The sequence below is a fragment of the Arachis ipaensis genome, chromosome B7 (genome assembly GCF_059453495.1).
Source record: "Arachis ipaensis isolate K30076 ecotype BB chromosome B7, ASM5945349v1, whole genome shotgun sequence".
Classification (NCBI taxonomy): domain Eukaryota; kingdom Viridiplantae; phylum Streptophyta; class Magnoliopsida; order Fabales; family Fabaceae; genus Arachis; species Arachis ipaensis.
Genome location: NC_142442.1, coordinates 110,482,389 through 110,504,829, shown reverse-complemented (window position 1 = coordinate 110,504,829; position 22,441 = coordinate 110,482,389). Strand labels below are relative to the sequence as shown.

At 38.5% G+C, this 22,441-nt stretch overlaps 1 protein-coding gene and 1 pseudogene across 2 annotated transcripts; both read right to left on the bottom strand.

Annotated features, from left to right (window-relative positions):
* Positions 1-4,021: 4,021 nt before the first annotated feature.
* LOC107608405 (arabinogalactan protein 41) lies at positions 4,022-4,681 on the bottom strand. Its single transcript, XM_016310201.3, has 2 exons — positions 4,413-4,681; positions 4,022-4,270 (listed from the first exon to the last, which is right to left on the bottom strand). Exons 1-2 carry the CDS (start codon positions 4,549-4,551, stop codon positions 4,170-4,172), a joined length of 240 nt encoding a protein of 79 aa, XP_016165687.1. The 5' UTR covers positions 4,552-4,681; the 3' UTR covers positions 4,022-4,169.
* Positions 4,682-6,534: 1,853 nt separating this feature from the next.
* On the bottom strand, positions 6,535-10,217 carry LOC107609752 (tubulin gamma-1 chain-like; annotated as a pseudogene). The gene is made up of 11 exons (XR_015892314.1): positions 9,979-10,217; positions 9,486-9,684; positions 9,194-9,305; positions 8,395-8,802; positions 8,055-8,108; positions 7,875-7,976; positions 7,426-7,497; positions 7,290-7,334; positions 6,925-7,053; positions 6,686-6,790; positions 6,535-6,603 (listed from the first exon to the last, which is right to left on the bottom strand). The product of XR_015892314.1 is annotated as a tubulin gamma-1 chain-like (transcript).
* Between the last annotated feature and the right edge of the window lie 12,224 nt (positions 10,218-22,441).

Below are 22,441 nucleotides of genomic sequence, written 5' to 3'. Positions count from 1 at the left end.
TTTGTGATACCTTAGCTCAGGGCCCTGTAGAACTTTACTGATGAAATAGATCGGGTGTTGGCCGTCCTCGTCTTCTCTTAGCAAGGCTGCTGAGACGGCCTTGTCTGCCACGGATAGGTATAGGACGAGGTCTTTTCCGGCTACAGGTCGGGTCAAAATAGGAGGTTGGCTCAAAAACTTTTTGAACTCTTGGAACGCCTCCTCGCATTCAGGAGTCCATTTAAATTGGTGTCCCTTTCTCAATAGGGAGAACAGTAGAAGGGATCTTAGTGCTGATCCTGCCAAAAATCTGGAGAGAGCCGCTAGTCGGCCATTCAGCTGTTGGACCTCTCTCAAACAAGTCGGGCTTTTCATTTCTAGGATAGCTCTACACTTGTCGGGATTGGCTTCGATCCCTCTTTGTGTTAACATGAATCCTAGAAATTTTCCTGCCTCCACCGCGAAGGCGCACTTTGCAGGATTGAGTCTCATCCCGTGCAACCTTATGGTGTCAAAGACTCGTGAAAGGTCAGACAAGAGGTCGGTTTCTTTCTTGGTCTTCACCAACATGTCGTCGACGTACACTTCCATTAAGCTCCCTAGGTGAGGGGCAAACACCTTATTCATCAGCCTTTGATATGTGGCCCCTGCATTTTTTAATCCAAATGGCATGACCACGTAGCAAAAGTTGGCTCTGGGCGTGATGAATGATGTTTTTTCCTGGTCTGGTTTATACATTGGGATTTGGTTATACCCTGAGTAGGCGTCCATGAACGACAAGTATTGATACCCTGAGCTAGAGTCTACTAGGGTGTCAATGCTTGGTAGTGGATAAGGGTCCTTGGGACATGCCTTATTTAAGTCGGTATAGTCGACGCACATCCTCCATTTGCCATTTTGTTTTTTGACTAGCACTACATTGGCTAGCCATGTTGGGTATTTGACTTCTCTGATGAAGCCGGCTTCCAGGAGCGCCTGTACTTGCTCTTCCACTACTAGGGCTCGCTCTGGGCCGAGCTTGCGTCTTCTTTGTTGCACAGGTCGGGACCCTGAGTGGACCGAGAGCTTGTGGGACATGAGCTCGGGATCTATCCCAGGCATGTCGGAGGCCTTCCAGGCGAAGAGATCGGAATTATCTTTTAGGAGCTTAGTCAACCCTTGTCTTAGGGTTTCCCCTAGGTTGGCTCCTATGTGAGTGTTTTTTCCTTCCTCTTCGCCGACCTGAATCTCCTCAGTTTTTCCCCCGGGCTGGGGTCGCAGCTCTTCTTTAACCCTTGCTCCCCCGAGCTCTATTGTGTGAACTTCTTTGCCTTTTCCTCTCAGGTTTAGGCTTTCATTGTAGCACTTCCTTGCCAGCTTCTGATCTCCCCTCACCGTTGCTATCCCCGCTGAGGTCGGGAATTTCATGCAAAGGTGGGGTGTCGATACCACCGCTCCAAGTCGATTAAGGGTAGCTCTGCCGATTAAAGCATTATAGGCCGACCCCACGTCGATGACTATGAAGTCTATACTCAGAGTCTTTGATTTCTCCCCCTTTCCAAAGGTGGTGTGGAGGGGCAAAAATCCTAGTGGCTTTATTGGCGTGTCACCTAATCCGTACAAGGTGTCGGGGTAGGCTCTTAACTCTTTCTCATCTAAACCTAGTTTGTCGAAAGCGGGCTTAAAGAGGATGTCCGCTGAGCTTCCTTGGTCTACTAGTGTTCTGTGTAGATGGGCATTTGCCAAGATCATGGTAATTACCACTGGGTCATCGTGCCCAGGGATTACTCCTCGCCCATCTTCCTTTGTGAATGAAATGGTTGGAAGGTCGGAAGACCCCTCTTCGACCTGGTAAACTCTCCGGAGTTTGTGGTGATGGGTCTCTTCTATCCATATCATCTCGCTTTCTTTTTCCATGATTGTCCGACCTTTCTATGAGATATCTGTCAAGTCGACCTTCTCTGGCCAGTTTTTCTATCACATTTTTAAGGTCGTAACAGTCGTTTGTGGAGTGCCCATATATTTTATGGTACTCACAATAATCACCGCGGCTCCCCCCTTTTTTATTTTTAATGGGCCTGGGAGGAGGCAGCCTTTCGGTATTGCAAATTTCTCTGTATACGTCCACTACAGGAACTTTTAGGGGAGTATAAGAGTGATATTTTCTTGGCCTATCGAGGCCGAGTTCTTCCTTCTTCTTAGCTTCCCTCTCCCTTTCTTTCGTTGAGGGAGGGTGACCGGGTCGCAAACTCGGGTCTCTTAGCCTAGCGTTCTCTTCCATATTGATGTACTTTTCAGCTCTTTCCTGTACATCACTTAAAGAGGCGGGGTGTCTTTTTGATATGGACTGTGAGAAGGGACCTTCTCTAAGACCATTGACTAGCCCCATGATGACTGCTTCGGTAGGCAGGTCTTGAATCTCCAAACATGCTTTGTTGAACCTTTCCATATAGGCCCGTAAGGACTCCCCGACCTCCTGTTTTATTCCCAGGAGACTTGGTGCATGTTTTACTTTGTCTTTCTGGATGGAGAACCTCATCAAGAACTTTCTTGAGAGGTCTTCAAAACTGGTAATTGACCTCAGAGGGAGGCTGTCGAACCACTTCATCGCTGCTTTTGACAAGGTTGTCGGAAAGGCTTTGCATCGCGTAGCGTCAGAAGCGTCAGCCAGATACATCCGACTTTTAAAGTTGCTCAGATGATGCTTTGGATCGGTGGTTCCGTCGTAGAGGTCCATATCGGGGCTTCTAAAGTTTCTCGAAACTTTTGCCCTCATTATGTCCTCGCTAAAGGGATCTTTCTCTCCTAAGGGAGAATCTTCTCTACCGTCGTGGGAGTTCTGACCTTTGAGGGAGGATTCTAACTTTAAGAGTTTTCTTTCTAACTCTTTTCGTCGCTCCATCTCCTCTTTTAGGTTCTTTTCGGTTTCCTTTTGTCGTTCCCGTTCCTGTTCTAGCTGCTCGAGGCGACTGTGGATTAATCCCATAAGCTCAATTGCGTGGGATGGTCCTTCTTTTTCTGATTCGCGCCCCTCCGAGGAATTCACCTTCGGGTTTTTGATTCCGGAGGTGCCTTCCCTGTGTTGATCATTGGCTTCCTGGTGAAGGGTCTGGTCTGCCTCATTGTTTCCAGTATTCAGATTCTCTTGTTCAGAATCTGTCTCCACATGACCCTCTTCAGGGGATCTATCCGCCATCACTGGTTGATCTCTCGGGTCCCCGGCAACGGCGCCAATGTTACGATGGGTAACCGGAGATTAATGGGTTGGATGGCGTTGGTTGGCCCAAACGTATGAAGGAGGTGGCTTTCGAGTGGACCTGGTACTCGGTGTTCCTCCGTCCGACTTGTACGTGAGAAAGAATGGGGGGTGGTACCTGCAAAGACACTCCGATGCCTAAGTTAGCAAGAGTGTGAGCAGGTTAGAGAGTATTGGAACTTAGAGATACCTGAATGGTGTCAGTGTATTTATAGTGGTGAACCAATAACCACCGCTGAAGTAGTGCCACCTTTTTAGGCGGATAACCGTTCCCATATCTTAGGGAGGTTAAGATATGGCCCTATGAAGTGGTTAGAGAGTTTCCAGGGGCAGTTACTCATTCGAATGAGTGTTATCTACCAGCTAATCCTCGTATCCGACTTCTTTGGAGCAGGTCGTGTTCAGTACCGACTTCTGGGGATTAGCTGGTACTGGGGGAGGGCCAACCCTTTGGGTTGGGCTTCTTTGCTTGGATCCTGGGCCCTATTTATTGGGCCAGGGTATGAACAAACGGTATTAGCAGAGAGTTAATAGTTAAAATGGTTTTTGAAAAATACCTTAATATCTATTTTTGTTTCCAAAAGATAAAATTAATCGAATTCGTCCTCAAAAGATAACCAATCTGGTCATGTTCGTCCTTACGTCATCTCTTTTATTGGGCAGTCAGTGAATGTTTGCCATCTCAATGAAGGAGATGACGGAAGGACGTTATTTTTTGAGGACGAATTCGATTAATTTTATCTTTCGAGAACAAAAATAGGACGATTTTGACTATTAACTCGTATTAGCAACTAAAAAAGAATTAAATTAGCATCGCATCAAACACATTGATAACAACCCCCGCATCAACAATTCAGCATAAACAATGAAGAGCATGGGAAATTAAAAACCATCCATCCCTACTATGTTCACTTGCTATGAGGGTAAAATTACAATAGGTAGGGAAACGGATAATTCACAAATTGTAGAAAGAGATATTAAGAGGGTGGATGAGGTATGTGAGAACCAATGCCACAAGCATAAGCACGTAGGCAATTCCTTGGTCTATTGAAGTACCTGTTTAATATCAAACACATTAATTAATAACATTTTTCTAACACAATTCCAAATGCAATGCCTTTGAAGGCAACATTACATTCTATGATATGACTAAGTTTAGAAATCAAATGAAAAAGGAGATAAGAAAAGGGATAGTTACCATCGCTGGTGGGAGCAGGTGCAGGTACAGGAGAAAGGGATTGGGCTTCAATAATAGCTGGTTGAAAGATGGCAAGAAGAAGAGTATATAAGGCCAAAACACCTGACGAAGAAGAAGCAAGAGCTATGAGAAATGTCATTTTCTTTTCTTCTCTTCTTGGGTGCTTTCACAACCAATACTGTCAAGAGAGGCTGAGACAATGTGGAAACCAAGTATCAATTTGCGACTATGTGATTAGCATACACTGATATGATATCAGATTTATATAGAAACTCAATTGTAGTGACTAGTGAGTAGTGAGTGAACTGATTTGGTAAATACTTGAGTGTCTTTCTTCCTTCTAATATGGGGACCACTTACAACTACGGCACGTTCTTTTGAATTGCCGCTAACAAGGGCCATGTGGTAGTTACCTCTTCTGTTTTCCCTATCAATCAAATTTATATTAGAATATTGAATATTCGCTGATTTTTTGTTTACTCTTGATTTATATTTCCTAAATTGACTGATTTTGATGTAGTCTTTATGTGTCTGTTTAAGAAAATAAAACAAAAGTATATAGCCTAAATTGCTTTGGATTCCCTGTTTCTTCCTATTTCTAGCGTTTTGGCAGTTTTGACCCATTTTTCTCTTCTCTTACACTGGTGGTCAACTACTTCGGTTTATTAATCTTAGGATGGATAAGGGTCGGCAATTAATGTCGGATTGAAACTTTTTCCAACCAGAGCAGCAAATGATATTCATTTGCAAATTGCAAGTGGTATCCCGAGAGATCTCTGTTCTTACGTGTTCTTCAGCATGTAAGCAAAAGGAAAGACTCTTTTATATTCTCCAACCTGGTATATTTATTGCAAATTATGTTTATGTTTGAACGTGAAAAAACACCATAACTAATGACATGGGTAACGGTGAACTGAACAGTGAACATGCAAGGAGAAACATGCCATGTGCCCATAAATCACGATATGACTTTTCGGGAATGAATCACACCACCCAATCCAAGCATTCAATATTCTTGCAGTACATTTTGAGAACTACATTTTTGTATATATATTGGTTCACAATAATAGAATGGATTTCTTTTTCCTTTTTTACTTGAAAATTGGAATTGAAGTCCCTTTCGAAATTTAATTATGAGAAAAGAACAAATTGATCACTAACTTTTTGATTTACGAATATTTAAATTTCGAAAATTTGAAAATACATTTAAATTTTTGATCATCCCAAACCACTTGTGCATCTGTATCGGCCAGTACAAGAGTTTGATTTTTTCATTAGGCCACGTTTGATTTTTTCATTAGGCCTAAGTGAACAGAAGAATCAATGTGTCTAAATTTAAAAAAAAATTAGAAACTTAAATATATTTTTAAATTTTTAGATATATCCAGATTTTAAAGAAATAAAAACTTAAACCAGATTTTAAAAAAATAAAAAACTTAAAATATATTTTTAAATCTTCAGAAACTTAAATGCCTACGAATAAAAAATTCAGAAACCTATTTGTTATTTTCTCTTTATTATTTAAGAGACAAACACCACCAATCACGGTGTTCATAATCGAGGAACTCGACCAGTTCAAGAGGACCGTATAACATGCAAATCTGAATCAAGTAAATCTATGCACCACATCAATTTAAATATTTCAATATTCATAGCTTACAGATACCTAGGATATTCCTAATTTCCTAAGCATCAGTGATCAATCAATCATATAATACATTCCTAAAACGAATTAATACAATGAGAATCTGTACTTATCCTCGCTTGGTTGGATGTCCAAATGATTATCAACAAACCGTACAAACCAAAATTATCACACTGCAAACCATAGAAGCCCCAAAACAGTTGAAAATGCTCATCAGAAACCTCTCCCAGCTTACATAAATTCTTCAGTTCCCTCCCTTATAGTAGTGCCTGCAATAATTTGGTTCAGGATTGTGAGAAGTATCTTAGACATTTGTTGGCCTCTCATTTTGCACCACAAGGAAGTGTATGCGAGGGCACGCATGTGTTTATAAATTATCATTGACATTGTATTCTTCTGCCTAAGTGTAAATTGTTGAATGATTTTACGACAAGTCAAATCCTAAAAAATTAACTTGCCTTGGGTTGCGTGGAGTCTTCACACTACTAATATTGGATCTAAGGGTCATGTAGCACTGCCTTCTGCTGTAAGCATATTGTTCATGTCCTATATAAGAAAAAAATAAATAAAACCATCTGTAATATGCTACATTAACTTAAAATTGGAAGTTGGCTAGTAGAGTATCTACCTCCATTCCCCATTTGACATAATATGGGGACTCACAGGCCTTATATTCATCAACCAAAGCCTCAACTTCATCTCTTGATTCATCAAATTCTGAGAGGTCATTATCCTGTATATTTTTCACTGATATTAGATTTGAATAACAAGAATCTACAAGGTGGTACAAACAAAAAACATATTTAACAGACGCGGGAGTGGAGTTCAAAAGACTGATCAGATTGTACACATGAAATTGGCACTTACAGCAAGCATTGGGAACTTCCGGTAGTTATCTAGAAAGGCTTGTTTCTTTCTCAACTTCTCATACTGGCTCAAACACCTACTGAAAAGATGTCGAATGCTAGTATGGTTTGCCAACATAAGACCACTGACCTATAAAATGGATGATATTATGTTATTTTCTAACTGATTTCCTGTTATCTAACTTCAGACTAATAAGCATTTTCAAAAGATATGTTGGTTTTTCTCCAATACAATCACATAAATTGAAAGCAGAATTTTGCAGAAACATGATACACACACAACACCAACAAGAGAGAGAGAGAGAGAGAGAGAGAGAGAGGGAGAGAGAGGAGGGGTTTAAGAACTTGAAATTAAAGAGGTCATACCCTGTGTGCAGTCTGAATATTTGGTGACTTTCTAGATAGAGCAACCTATCAGATGCCCAGGAAACAAGATGAGATACCGTGTAATATAAAGGAAACAAATTGATGCAGCTGCTAAAAGCCTAAAACTTCAATTTGCACTGCCAGAAGGACCCCACTCAATAAAGTTCACTAGCTTTCTTTCACGAATCCTCTGTAAACTTTCATGAACCTAAATCCAGAGAGATAAACTGTTAAAATACTTGCATATTAGAACCATATTTTTAGCTATGAACAAGTCAATCAAAGCAGGCTGCACCTACAAATTTCATTTATCAGAAAAAAAAAATCAGAAACAAATGTCAATTTAAGTTTCAAATAAGCTCATATTTTAAATTCTCAAGGATAAGGATGTTTAGACAAAACTGACTTTCACAAAATCACTCAGTACTTTTTTAAGAAAATCTGATATTGGAAAGCAAAATTTTATCACAAGGCCAAACAGCCAGATGACTAGCAATTCTTATTGTTTTTCTGTTGTTTTAATAACATTTTCACTTTGCAAACCGTACAATATCCAGGAAATGCTATTAATGCTGCTTGTCATACCTGAGTTGGGTCAACTTCTCCTTGAATGATATTCAGAATTGATATATATTTTGCTCTGGCATCTTTTGTCCGAGCATATGAAGACACCATAATATTCTTTGCCTGTCAATTGAATTAACGTTTTAATAGGTAGAACACATAGGAATTTTGTTTGACGCTTTGTTCATGCAGTAATTATACCTGTAAAAGTCTTCTCATAACATCGAGTACAGTGGTTTTACGAATTACATTAGCCTGCAAGTAGATATCATCAAACTTTTAAATGTTTCATAGAAGTGTAATAGGAAATCACAATTAGGCAGCAACTTATCTATATTCTAATTAAATTACAAAAGGAGGGTAAAATGGGAGGAAAGAGAGATAGAGTGTGTAAGATAGTGAGATTAATTCAATGATTCTCTGTAAGATTCTTCAAGTCCAACAAATAAACAACAGAAAAAGTTGGAAGACATTATCTAGACTAATCTTTCATTCTTCAAAGATAACTTATATATAAGAAAAACAGATACAATGGTCTCACCTGACGCTTCACTGTCAAAGGGGTATATCCTGTCATTAGAAAATGGCATCTTGGCGTGGGAATCAACGACGCAAGAAGACCAACCAAATCATTATTCATGTATCCCGGATACCGAAGAGTGGTTGTGCTGGCAGACATCACAGTAGAAACTAAGGAATTAGTTTGAGCAAATGTTGGGTATTGGGTTCGACAAATGAAGCCGTTCCACAGCAATCCTATTCAATGCAGTATTGTCAAGAACTACAACACAATCTGCATTAAGCTTCAGTCACTTGAGTGTTAACAGTGAATTGTATGGTTGCACCACCACATCACTTGTCTCCATTTGGTTAGGAAACACACTGTATGTCTGAACCAATTTTTTGCTGTAGCGATCATTCAGGGTCTCCAACAAGTATGAGCCCATACCTGCATCCAAGTAAGACAAGCACCTAGTACAAAAGCAAGGATATTTTAAGAAATGATAATAAAATAAAAGGTACACCACTGAGAAGTACTTGAAAAATATCCAGTCTTCTGGTATGAAGTCAGGGATCATCAGGGAACCCAAACATTATGTTTTACAGGCAATTTTTTCACAATAAGCTAAAAGGTGCAGACTTGTTCAATTTCTTTTCTTAAGGGTGAGATTAATTTAACTTTTGTTTGAATGTAAACTATGCATCAAGAGCAAAATTAAGTCAAACATTTCACAAATCTTTAGCTTTTCAGATGAACCAACTACACAAATGCTCAATAACGAAAAGGAATAAAAGATGGATCCTATGGGATTTTTTAAGATAAAGAGATGGAAAGAAACCTGAGCCTGTTCCTCCAGCAATTGAATGACACAGAACAAAACCCTCGAGACTGTCGCTGCCATCTGCTTCTCTGTCAATCATGTCCATTATGTCCTCTTCAACATTCGTTCCCTGATCAAATGCAACAGCAATAGCTAAGCATTCTTTCACCCCACAAAAGTAATACTTGCTATAAACTACTCATAAACAACGAGACGAAAACCAATCGCAGGAAGCAATAATCCTCAGTTCTAGGATGATATGCGTGCAACTCATGATTGTGGGACAATGTTATGACTAGTAGTGGCAAACCTGATGGTATCCACTAGCCCAATTGTTTCCTGCACCGCCCCCGTGGTCCAAGACAGATGTTCTCATGGTTGTAGAGATTAGGGTAGTCACTATTTTGAATGCCATTAATAACTCGAGGCTCCAAGTCGATGAGCAGAGCTCGTGGTATGTAATGCTGATCATCAGCCTGATAGAAGAACACATCTTTCCTGTCACCACCCTGCAGCAATTTCACCAAAACAAGTCAACGTAGAACCACACTGCACCAATCACAATCACACACTCCACATTACACAAGTAAGTAGTAACATAACCTAACCCAAACTAAGTAACATTTCAACACATAAAGCAATTATTAGTCACTGAGATGAGATTCCAGTGTGAACTGGAAGCCGTGTACTATTGATATTGAAACAAACAACCAGCAGTTCGAATTGGTAAGAAAAAAAATGATAATTTGATAGTAAGGTTTTGTAAGAGGGAAGTGAAAAGGGGAATTGGTATGATGTGAGACCTGAGTGGCGAAGTCTTCGAGGATGCGATCTTTGCTGATGCCATGCTTGAGGCAGAGCTGCTTCCAGAACTCCATGCCGATCTGGTTGCAGCATTCTAAAGCGTTATGATCTCCCGAGGCATTTCTTCCTTTTCTTCCTTCCTTTCTTTCTTTCTTTCTTTCTCTCCAGAAACGCAACCAACGCTAGGGTTTAGAATTTAGATCGCTCTGGTGGCTTAACGGAGCGGGTGACACCCTTTTTCAAAAAAGAATATCGAGAAGAAAAGAGAGAAAAAATTAGGCTCTCTTTTGTTTGCATTTTCAATTTTTTGTTTTTTGTTTGTGACTGAACATAACACAAAGAAAAAACACCTAAGAGAAAGAGTAGTACTCCTCTCTAATAATAATGTCTAAATTATTAGGGGGTTGTAACCACTCTAGGTACACCTGCTTGTTTAAAGCAGCAGTCTTAGCCATTAAATCAGCCGCTCTGTTTGCTGTACGCTGGATGAGCACTAAAGTAGCTGTCCAATTGCGCTGAAGCATCTCTTTGATTTTGCCAAGCAGATCAGAGTCATTCGTAATCATGCTGGTTGTGCCTCGCGAAACAAGAAAAAATGCATCAAGATTATCAGTTTCACATATGACCTCTTTATACTCGCAATCCCAAGCCATAACAAGCCCTCTCCAAATAGCATGAAGCTCACAAGAGAGAACACTAGAAAGAGGTATACTGGCAGAACAACCTTTCATCCAAATTCCCATGCTGTCTCTAATAATACATCCAAAGCCCGCTAATTGCCCATTTTCAAAAACGCTTGCATCGCAGTTCACTTTACAGACATTCATTGGAGGTGGTTCCCAGTTATATTGCAAAGAGGAAGGAATAATATGTTTTTGGTTAGTAACAACCTTAGAGAAATCGCGAGCAGCATGTTGAACTAAGTGAACAATTTTCTCCTTACTCCATGGATCATCTTGATGGAAGATGTCATTGTTCCTATCCCTCCAAATCCACCAAAAGGCCGCTGCAAAGAGAAACTCATTTTTGTTGAGGTTAGAACGAATCCAAGACACAAAATCCAAACTAGAGTCCTCAGCGGTCATTCCCAAATTTAAGCTAATCCAAATCTGACGAGCTTTTTGGCAAGTCCTAAAGCAGTGGTTAATATCCTCTAGAGCAAGATAACATCGCTGACAAAAATCAGAAGTAGCAAGACCTCTTTGAAACCGGTAACTAGCTGTGGGAACTCCGTTGTTGAGACAAAGCCAGAGCAGACACTTTATCTTCTCCGGTATTCTCAAGCGCCAAAGCCAAAGCCAATTTTCATTATCGTTCCAGCCAAATTTCTTCTTCAATAGCCATTCATACCCGCTTTTAGTCGAGTAGGTGAGAGTATTTGAGTTTGTCCAAAACCAACCTGTTTTATCTCCTGCCTGCTTGATAGGATCAAAGAGCATCAAATCAAGTTTAACTTCTTCCGGAATCATTGTGCAAAGAATATCCCACCGCCAATGTCCATGGTACCAGACATCTTCTAGCTTCAAGTGAGAATCAGAGATGTGCACAAAAGGAACCAAAGGAGCTAGCGTTCCACATGGTCGCCAAGCATGATACCAAAAGGATTGAGACATCCTGCCCAAAGCTTATCATTATTATGCAGTAATTGCCAAACAAGCTTTCCTAATAAAGCAAAATTTACACACTGGGTATCTCTAATTCCCAAGCCTCCATATTTTCTTGGAGTGACAACTTTGCTCCACTTGACATAATTTAAGCATCGCTCCCCCACCTTTCCCTTCCACAAGAATTGTCTAAGCACAGAATCAATCTTTTGACAAATTGAAGTAGGAAAAAGAGTCACTTGCATCTGATAAATAGGAAGAGAAGAAGCAACAGATTTAATTAAGCAAAGCCTGCCTGCTCTGTTAAGGAGCCGACCTTTCCAACTAGCCAGCCTATTCTTGATCTTCTCTAAAGAGTCCGCAAAAATAGACCTAGCAGCTCGAGGATGATTAAGGTTCACCCCCAAGTATTTGCCTAGGTCACTAGTAAAAGGAATATGAGAAACACCAGACAACATTTCCTTCCTTCTATTAGAGATATTTCTAGAACAAATAGCTTTAGATTTTTCAATGTTAACCTTCATACCTGAAGCTTTGCAGAACAACTCCAAGGTGTGCACAACATTCCGAACTTGATTTTTCTTTGCTTTACAAAAAAGGAGGAGGTCATCTGCAAACATCAAGTGAGAAACTCTAGGTCCTCCTCTAGAAACAGCCACACCATCCCAAATACCCTCGTCAACTTGTTTGGCAATGAAGCACGCCAATCTTTCCATGCACAAAACAAATAAATAAGGAGAAATTGGATCTCCTTGCCTGAGCCCTCTGCGAGGTTGGAAGCTGTCCAATCTATTCCCATTCCAAAGGATGGAAAGATTTGAAGCCTGAACACAATTCATTACAAGCCGAATAATTAGAGAAGGAAAGCCAAAAGATTCAAGAGTGTGCTCAAGAAAATTCCAATCAACTCTATCATAAGCCTTTTCTAAATCAATCTTAAAAGCCATAGCTCCTTTTCTAGACTTTGTCCGCTTAAGAAAGTGAAGAACTTCTTGGGCCACAATAATATTATCAGGCGCTCCTCTACCATGTATAAACCCTCCCTGAGTTGGGCTAACAATCTCATCCAAAAAAGGTCGTAATCTATTAACCAGCACTTTAGTCACTAGCTTATAAATTACATTACAAAGGCTTATTGGCCGAAAATCCTTCAATCTAGTTGGAGGGTCGCATTTAGGGATAAGAACAATCAAAGTTTCTAACAAAGAATGGCTTAAAGTCTCCCCTAAGAATGCTTTCTGAACAGTACGCCACACCTCATGACCCACCACATCCCAATATTCCTTGAAGAAAAAAACTTGAAAACCATCCGGCCCAGGAGCTTTGAACGAGCTCATATTATCCAGAGCTTCTTTAACCTCCAACATTGTTACTGGTTTAGACAAATTATCACAAGCATCCTGGCTAAGAGATGGCATAGGAATTTCTCCCATGCAATTAACCTCAACAGGCTCAGTAGAGCAAAAAATATTTTTGAAAAAATGAACGACCTCTCTTTGCAAAACTTCCAGATCATCAGACCAGGACCCATCACTGACCAGCAACCCATGAACCTTGTTAGATTTTCTTCTAATGATGGTTTGCATATGGAAAAAGCTAGTATTTCTATCACCATACCGAACCCATTGATCTCTTGACTTCTGGTACCAAAGCAATTCTTCCTGGGCCAAAACTAGATTATACTCAGCTCTCAATTCTTCTTCTTTGTGCTTCAAAATCGGATCATCGTCAGCCTCCATTTTTCGTTGAATACAATTCAAATAAGCCTCCAATTCCCTCTTTTTAATAAAAATATTGCCGAAGACCGTAGAGTTGAATTCCAACGAAGCTTCTTGAACCCCCAACAACTTCCTATGGATGCCAAAGTCTGTACTATTCCAAGATTTCTGAACAATGGCCTTGTAATCAGGATGCGTTGCCCATGCCGCTTGGAATCTAAAAGGCCGGTTTCCTTTCTTGATAGGAACTCCTTGACATCGGATAAGTAGGGGACAATGATCAGAGTGGGAACGGCTAAGAACTTCAACAAAAGCTTCTGGAAAAAGAAGACGCCATTCTGCAGTACAGCAAGCTCTATCTAATCTCTTTGCAATTTCTCTGTTTCCTTGAATTTTACGGAACCAAGTAAACCGTCTTCCAGAGGTTGTCAGATCAAAAAGACCACAAGAATCTAGAGTACTTGCAAAGACACTACTGCGAGTCGAATAGTAATTACCCCCCTTCACCTCATGAACACTCAAAATATCATTAAAATCCCCAACCACCACCCATGGGTCCTGAATGCACAAACCAATATCAAGCAGATGACTCCATAATTCTACTCTATTAGTGGCTTGAGGGCTGCCATAAACCGCACTGCAAATCCATCTTCGCCCACCACCATCAATTTCCAAAGTTACACATTGATTCATAACCCAAAGAATTTTACAAGAAAATTTTAAATTAGCAGAGAGGAACCAAATTCCTCCCTTATGTCCAACAGCATCTACAATCCCTACAGGATAATAGCCTAATCTCCCCCAAAATTCTTTCATAGTTTCAAACCCAATATGAGTTTCCACCAAAATAAAAAAAGTTGGTTGAAATTTTCGTACTAACTCCTTACAGTGCACCCGAGACATCTTATTTGACGCTCCCCTTACATTCCAACTAATAATATTTAAATGGTCACAATCCATAAAAATAAATTAAATAATTGGAATTTATAATCATTCTACCTCACGTTGATGGACCCCTGTCTCCAATTGTCTTCTGGTGGACTTGCGTCGCAGAACCATCATTCTTCTGTTGAGGTTGGTTCTCCAAGTTTGTTGTTACACTAGCTTTATCAAGCTCTTTTTGTACTCGAGAATCCGTTGACAATGCTTCAATAGGTGAGTTTTGAAGCGAAATAGGACGCTGCCTTTTGTGCCCTGCTTTAAAAAAAGGAGTACTCTGATCCTTGAAAGCCACCTGAGTTGTTCCCAAAGAGCTAAGCGTGGATGGAGGATCTTTCTTTTCCTTAGGCTCCACCTTTGCATTTGATAAAGACTTCACCTTTGCATTTGATGAGGATCCAGCATGCATTTTATTAGACCCAAAAGAAAATTTCTTACTCCCCAAATTGGAGCATATTGCTACATTGGCTTTTTTTGGCACTACATTGGGGCCTTTACCCACTTTTTCCTTGCCTTTTCTACTAACTGTAACCCATTCATCCTCTTTTGCTTGAGTATCCCTATCCATGCGTGATTCTTGTAAATTATCATGCACAAGACCCGCTGCTCCATGCTTCTCCATAATTGGAATTGATTTGGCATTAATTCCAAATTCAAAAGTTGAATTTTGATTTTTTACTGGGATTTGACTACCTTCTGCCATTTTCTCATTATTATCCACCGAAAACAGTGACGGCAAATTTTTCTCCTTCACCATGGTTTCCTTCCCAATGTCATTGTTGTTCTCTTTCGCACATTCTCTTGTTACATGCCCAAAGCAGCTACATTTTTCACAAATTAAATTCAAGTGCTCATATTCTATGTCATACATATGACCATCAACTTGAATCTTTTTTATGACTGGAAGTCCCAAGTTAATTTGCACACATGCTCTTGCATACTTTCCTCTCTCTGCAGACTTGGTGGCTAAATCGATGCGGATCGGTTTACCAACAGCTGACGCAATCATTTTCATGGCTTTCTCTTGATAATAGTTAATGTTTAAACCTGTAATTCTTATCCAAACCATGGTAGATCCAAAAGTGTTTTCACAAGGTCTGAATGAAGAACTCCAAGGTTTAACCGCAACATAATTACCAGTAATCATCCACGGTCCTCCAAGGAGAACTTTTTCTCTATCCTCCAAGAGATCAAATTTAACTAAGAAATAGCCAAAACCGACATCTAGTACCTCATATCCTCCTTTGGTTCTCCAGACTCCTTTAAGCCTGTGCGTGATCGCCGTATAGCTAAAGTTTTTTCCAAGAACTTTGATCACGATGGCATCTTTGTAGGGCTCTGCCAATATCTCCTTTGCTTCTTCAGTGAACGTCACAGTTGGTATCTCCGAATCGCCTTGCTTACCAACTACTGTAGCCATCTTATCCCCATCAAGAGAATCAGCAACCTCCAAAGCTCTCCTTGTTGAGGCACCCACAACTTTATCTCTGAACGATATCCGCTGACCTTGAATCTTGTTATTGTCTCCTTTAATTCCCTCCTTTTCACCTGATGCATGCCCACCTCCACTCTCCCCCTTATTGCTCTCGCCGGCATGGCCGGCTGCCTCGCTATGTGCCACCCTCAAAGACTCTCCCCCGCTCTCTCCACTCTCCATTTTTGTATTGTTATGTTAGCATAACATAGAGTATAGTAGTGTTTTTTTTTTTAATTTTGTGAAAAAAAAATAAAAATAGAAGATGAAAATAGAAAATAAAATTTTATTATTTTTACTATTTGTACTTTTTTTTTAATTTAAAAAATAAAAAATACTAAAAATAAAAATGTAAATCAAAGGTACTCTAAAAAACGGTAGAATTTAAAATAAAAATAGATAAAGTATTACACACATAAGTAAAAGTAATTATTTTTATTCTTACTACTTAAATAATCATGACAAATTTTATTAAAGGATAATATTATAAGTATACTAAACTTATTAGTTTGAACAAAAATTCAATTTTTATATAAAACTTAAATTTAATTTTAAGTATTACATAGACATAATTAAAAGTAATTGTTTTTTAATATAATTTAATACACTATCATTAACAAAAAATTATGTGTATCTAATTACATAATGTCATGCCAACAAAATTAACTATCTTTTATATTCATTGTATTAATAATTATTAAAAAAAACAGATGTGATTTGACGACTGTGTTTGATCAAACAATTATATTATCAGTATACTAAAATTATTAATTTTAAAAAAATAATTTTTTATAATAAAATATATTATAATGATATAAATATTTTACGTAATTATCTAATCATAGTTATCAAAATCGAACCGGTAATTGACTCGGTCATACGAGGGTCACCGGTTCAATCAGTGGGTCGCTAATTCACCTACTTTACTCGGTCAAAATTAAATAAAAATATAAAATTATAAAATAAAATTAAAATCAAATGTTAATACTTAAAATGTATGTCTTCATAAATATGTTAATAACAATCAAATATCAATTCTTGGACATAACAAATGATGTAAAAAAAAAAATAATAAACTAGTCAATAGTACAAAATACTTTCTCAATTTAAAGAACAAGAAAAAACAAAAGATAACACAATTAGTAAATCAAATTCAAGAGGTGATCTGAAAGTCGACATCTATATCTTCAAAAAACAAATTTAAAACTTGAACAACATTTCCTTCATTTTGATTTGCATCTATATCTACATTTGTATACCTTTCACAAATCAATACCAAAAATAATTCATAATAATACAAACAAAAAGTATGGGACAACAATTAAATTGAACAATTGCAGAGAGCATAAACCTCATTTTCAACAACAAATTCAACTGTAATAATTTTTAGCAACAAAAAGATTTATCTCGAGATGATTTATAGATTTACAACAACAACAAATTTAAATAAGTGATTATTTCAGCAAGACAACAATAGATTCAATATTCAGTGATGATAATAAGTAACAAATTCAACATGATTTACAAATTTACAACAACAAAAAAATTAACTAAGTGGTTATTCAGCAAAACAGCACCAAATTCAAGGTTCAATAAACTCAGTAATGATTTGGCAATGAACAAAGTTAAGCTAAGTGATTATTTTGGCAAGTCAAGAAACAAATTCAAGGTTCATGATAATTAGTAACAAATTTCAGCAACACATTCAACTTTCAACAACAAATTACTTTCAGCAACAAAATCAAAGTACAGTGATACAACAACAAAATTGAAACAGAAAGAACAGGGGGAGCTCACCAAATCGGGCTGCGCAAAGGAAGCTGACGGCGAAGGAGAAGCTGATGGCGAGGGAGAAGCTGACGGCAAGGCTCAAAGCAAGAAGACGACAACGAAGACCAGCAAACCGGGATCTGTTGCCTCTGCTACTGGCGACGAAGAATGCAGGAAAGGGAGAGAACGAGACCAAGTGCGAGACAGAGACCGTGAGAAGCAAGAAAACAACCACCACCACCACCCGAGGGACCAGATACGGTTCTATCTGCTTCTGTCGCCGGCGAAGCGAGCACAGGGAAGGGAGAGCTTGAGCTGATGAGAGCTTGACAGACCGGAGACGAGAGGTGAGTGACCGAAGATGATTCGAGATAACGAGAGCTTGAGCTCGTGGGAGAGAGTGATGAAAAATTGAGAAAGAGAGTCGAGAGAGGAGACATCGTTGGGAGCTGGGGGTGATCTTCAGCAATTAGGGCTTCAGAAAGGGAAAGGGGGAAAAGGGGGAGGGGGGATGGAACGACATTAAAAAAAAAGAGTAAAGGACAAATAGGTCCCTAACCTTTTTTTCTGCGGACATTTTCGTCCCTGACGAATGGAAAATACATTCATATCCCTGACCCCTCCGAAATGTGGACAAATATATCCCTCTATTAAAATCACTCTGTTGGCCTTGACGAAAAATGCTGACGTGGCTCCCCTGGTGCTGACGTGGCCGTTATGGGCTGACACGTGGGCTGTGCTTTCTAAAAGTGGACGTATTAGTCCCCAGGCAATAAAACATCACCGTTTCTCTCCCACCCCTCGAAACACACCTTAATTCCCATATGCAATACCCATGACACCCATGTATGAGTTTCTAAATTACTAAAAACCCCTAAGAAGAGTAACGATCAAATTCCCTCCTCCCTGTTTCTCCCTCCGAAAATTACAGACGTAAAAGAGCAATCGGTGTGGGGTGAAGTTGTTGTCGGAGGCAAGAAAGAAGGTCATTGTTGAGGTCATCGTTGCTGTCTTCGTGAGAAGGTAAGATCGCCTTGCTTATCGATGAAGTTTCTGTTATTGATGTGTGTACTAAGGGTGGAGTAATCATGTGTGCATGTTGACAGTGTGTGTAACAGTGGTGTAATGAGGTGCAAAAATTGTTTTTAGAACGTCGTGTGTAGGACTAGTAGGAGGGATTGTGTTAGGACAACGGTTTCATTCATAAATTTTGAATCTATCCTAATACTGACACATATTTGTTCGTTGGTCAGTTTCAGATGGTTGATGTTTTTGTGGTGCCAGTTTTTCACCATGGAGGCAACTTCGTGAGAGGAAGTGATGGTGGCCTGGTTTATTAAAATGGTAAGGAAGAGAGGTTCCCTAAGATGGACCTAGACTTTGTGAATTTCGGAGACCTTATAACGTTATTTAAGGGTTTGGGATACCAGTCATACAAGGCAGTATACTGGTATGATCCAACAAGTGCCGACATTGAGTCTGGGCTGAACGTGTTATCTGGGGACACAGGGATCAAAGCAATGCAAGAGAACTTATTGAAGAACCAACAGACTCTTGAGTTCTGATGAACGGATTTTTGCTAGTAAAGAATTCACAAATAAGTTTCCGTTGCTAGTATAGTTTCTAAACCAACAAAGAATCCTTTCATACAAAAAATTGTTTGTCACTTAAACAAACCCAATAAAAATAAACCGAAGTATTTAAACATCAGGTCGTCTCTCAAGGAATTGCAGGGAAGTGTAGTTATTATTGGTTATGGGAAAGTATCTTTTTGGGTTTTTTAAAAGGTTGAACAAGGAAATAAAATGGCAAGAAATTAAATTAATAACTAAGAAAACTCTTGGCAAGGTATGAGAATTAGAAGTCCTATCCTAGCTATCCTTATCAATTGTGACATCAATTGTCCATTGCTCCCACTTGGTTAACCTCTAACTATGAAGGTAAGTCAAATGGATAAATCAATATGATTCCTCAAGTCCTAGTCAACTCCCAAGGAAAGACTAGAGTTAGTGGAATTCAAGTCAATTAGCAACTCTCAATTATCAATCAACAAAAGAGTTTGATAACTCAAGCGTCTCCAATTACTCAACCAAAGCCAAGAATATAAAAATCTAACTTAAAATCCTCCCAAGCATTTTATCAAACACTTGGAAGGTACAACACAAAATCATAGAAAAGCAATAAGAGATAATAAAATCCAAACAACCAATTGAAAGTATCAATAACATAAATTGAAGAAAGCAATCATAAATATGAAATACCTCAAATTGCATTAAATAGAAAATTAAATCTAACATGGAGTTCATAAACCAAATTGGATAAATAAATAAATCAATAAGGGAAATAAATAAACTGGAAAGCTAGAACAAATAAGAGTAGAAGAGAAACTAAATTAAAGCAAAGTAAAAATCTGAGATTAAGAAAAGCTAAACCTAAGAATCCTAAAACCAAGAGAGAGGAGAGAGCCTCTCTCTCTAGAAAACTACATCTAAAACCTAAAATTATATTAATGAATGAATGTTTTATGAATGAATTAATTGATGTGATTCCCCCACTTTGCAGCCTCTAGTCTATGTTTTCTGGGCCGAAAACTGGGTCTAAACTCAGCCCAAAATCGCCCCCAGCATTTTCTGCGATTTCTGCAAGTAGCTGATGCGTGAGCATCTTTCCTATCTTTTCCTAGTGAATTTGCATCTAATTTGTTGAGTTTAATAAAGAATTAATTATCTTTTAGCCAATATGGATGCTACTTTGAGTCTTTTGTAATTTTTGTTTATTTTAGGTAGCATTCGGCGGAATTTGATGGAGTTTCTGCAGCACAAGAATCAAAGGAGATGGCAGCAAGGAGCGACGCGTACGCGTGACTGACGCGTACGCATGATTTGGAGCTTTCCATGGCGACGTGTGCGCGTGACTGACGTGTACGTGTGATTTGAAGATTTGCACAGCGACGCGTGCACGTATCTGACGCGTCCGCGTGACTCGCAGAAAAGACCATCGACGCGTACGCATGACTGACGCGTACGCGTGACATACGCCACGTGCAAAAAATGCAGAAAAACACTGGGGACAATTTCTGGGCTGTTTTGACACAGTTTCCAGCCCAGAAAACACATATTAGGAGCTACAGAATGGACAAAACAAGTGGTCCCCACCCATCAACTGAAGACTTGTTAATTAATTCTAATTTAAATTCAAATATTATTTTAGGAAAAGATATTATTTTAGTTTTAGATAGATTTTAAAATTATTATGATTAGATATAAAAGGGGAGGGGAATTAGTTAACTTTGGATTCCATCTCAACACAACATTTAACACAACATTATTCCATTCCAATTTACAATCCTTATTTTCTCTTTACCATGAGCAACTAAACCTCCATTGTTAAGGTTAGGAGCTCTGTCTATTTGTATGGATTGATTTTATTGCTTTTTCTATTTTAATTTATGCATGGATTTATAATTTAAGAATTGTTTTCGCTCTTTATCTTATGAATTTAGGTGGAACAAAAGTATGACCCTCTTTCTAATTGAGTTTTTGTATAACTTGGAAAAGCTCTTTACTTGAACAACAGCTTAAAAACATATTCTCCTAAATTTTAATTATCTGGATTTAACGGGATACGTGACATATAATCCTTTTATTTTTTGGGTAATTAGAGTTTTTGTGGCATATAAACTGGAATTTGATCATGCAGCTTCTAATTAGAATTAATTGACCAAGGAATTGGCAGTTAATGAATTTTAGAAGAGACTAGAAAGGTCTAAGGAATTAGGGTCTAGTCACATATAGTTTGCCATAAATTAAATCCTACATAATTAAAGTAGTTAGTAAGAAAAGTTAATCCAGAAAAATAGATAACTCTAAATCCTTAACTGTTTTACCATATATATTTCACAGCTCATTTACTGCTTGCTTTCTGAAATGCTTAATTACTTTTTAATGCCTTTGAACTTCCAAACACTATTTTCTATTTGTCTAACTAATCCAATTAATCAATCGTTGTTGCTTAGTCCTTCAATCCTCGTGGGATCGACCCTCACTCACCTGAGGTATTACTTGGTACGACCCGGTGCACTTGCCGGTTAGTTTATGGGTTATAAATACCACACCAAGTTTTTGGCGCCGTTGCCGGGGATTGACTGTGATTGACAACTACTCGTTGTTTGATTGCTTAGATTAGATAATTTTTTTAATTAATTTTTTTATTATTATTATTTTTTATTTTTTATTTTTTTCGTTTCTGAAAAAAAAAATTTTGCATCTCGTATTATTTTTCTTTAATTTCTAAAATTAAGTTTGGTGTTACCCAGTTGATTTTATTTTAATATTTCTCTGTTTATTTTTCCTGTTAATTTTTGAAAATTTTTTTATTTAATTTCAGTTATTATTTTTGAATTTTATTTATTTATTTATTTAGTATTTTTATTTTATTTCTTTACACAGGTTACCTCACAAGGACTTCCCTGCACTCTGACGTAGAGAGTCCCATCTTTTCTTGTCTTCTGTTTGTGTATGCACAGGAACAGAGACAAAGAACATCTCTTAGACTTTGATCCTGAACCTGAAAGAACTTTCAGGCGACGTTTACAACAAGCAAGACTTTACAAGGCTGCAGAGTCCACTATGGATAATAATAATGCTGTTAATGCCAATGTGGAAAATCTGAATGGGGATGAGCAACAAAGGAGAGTGCTTGGCTCTTATTCTGCCCCTACTGCGGATCTTTATGGAAAAAGTATTGTGGTTTCCCCTATAGCTGCGAACAACTTTGAGTTGAAGCCACAACTGGTCACCTTGGTGCAACAAAATTGCCAGTATCATGGACTTCCTCATGAAGACCCAAGTCAATTTATATCTGATTTTCTGCAGATTTGTGATACTGTTAAGACAAATGGAATGAACCCTAAGGTGTATAAACTCATACTTTTCCCGTTTGCTCCGAGGGATAAAGC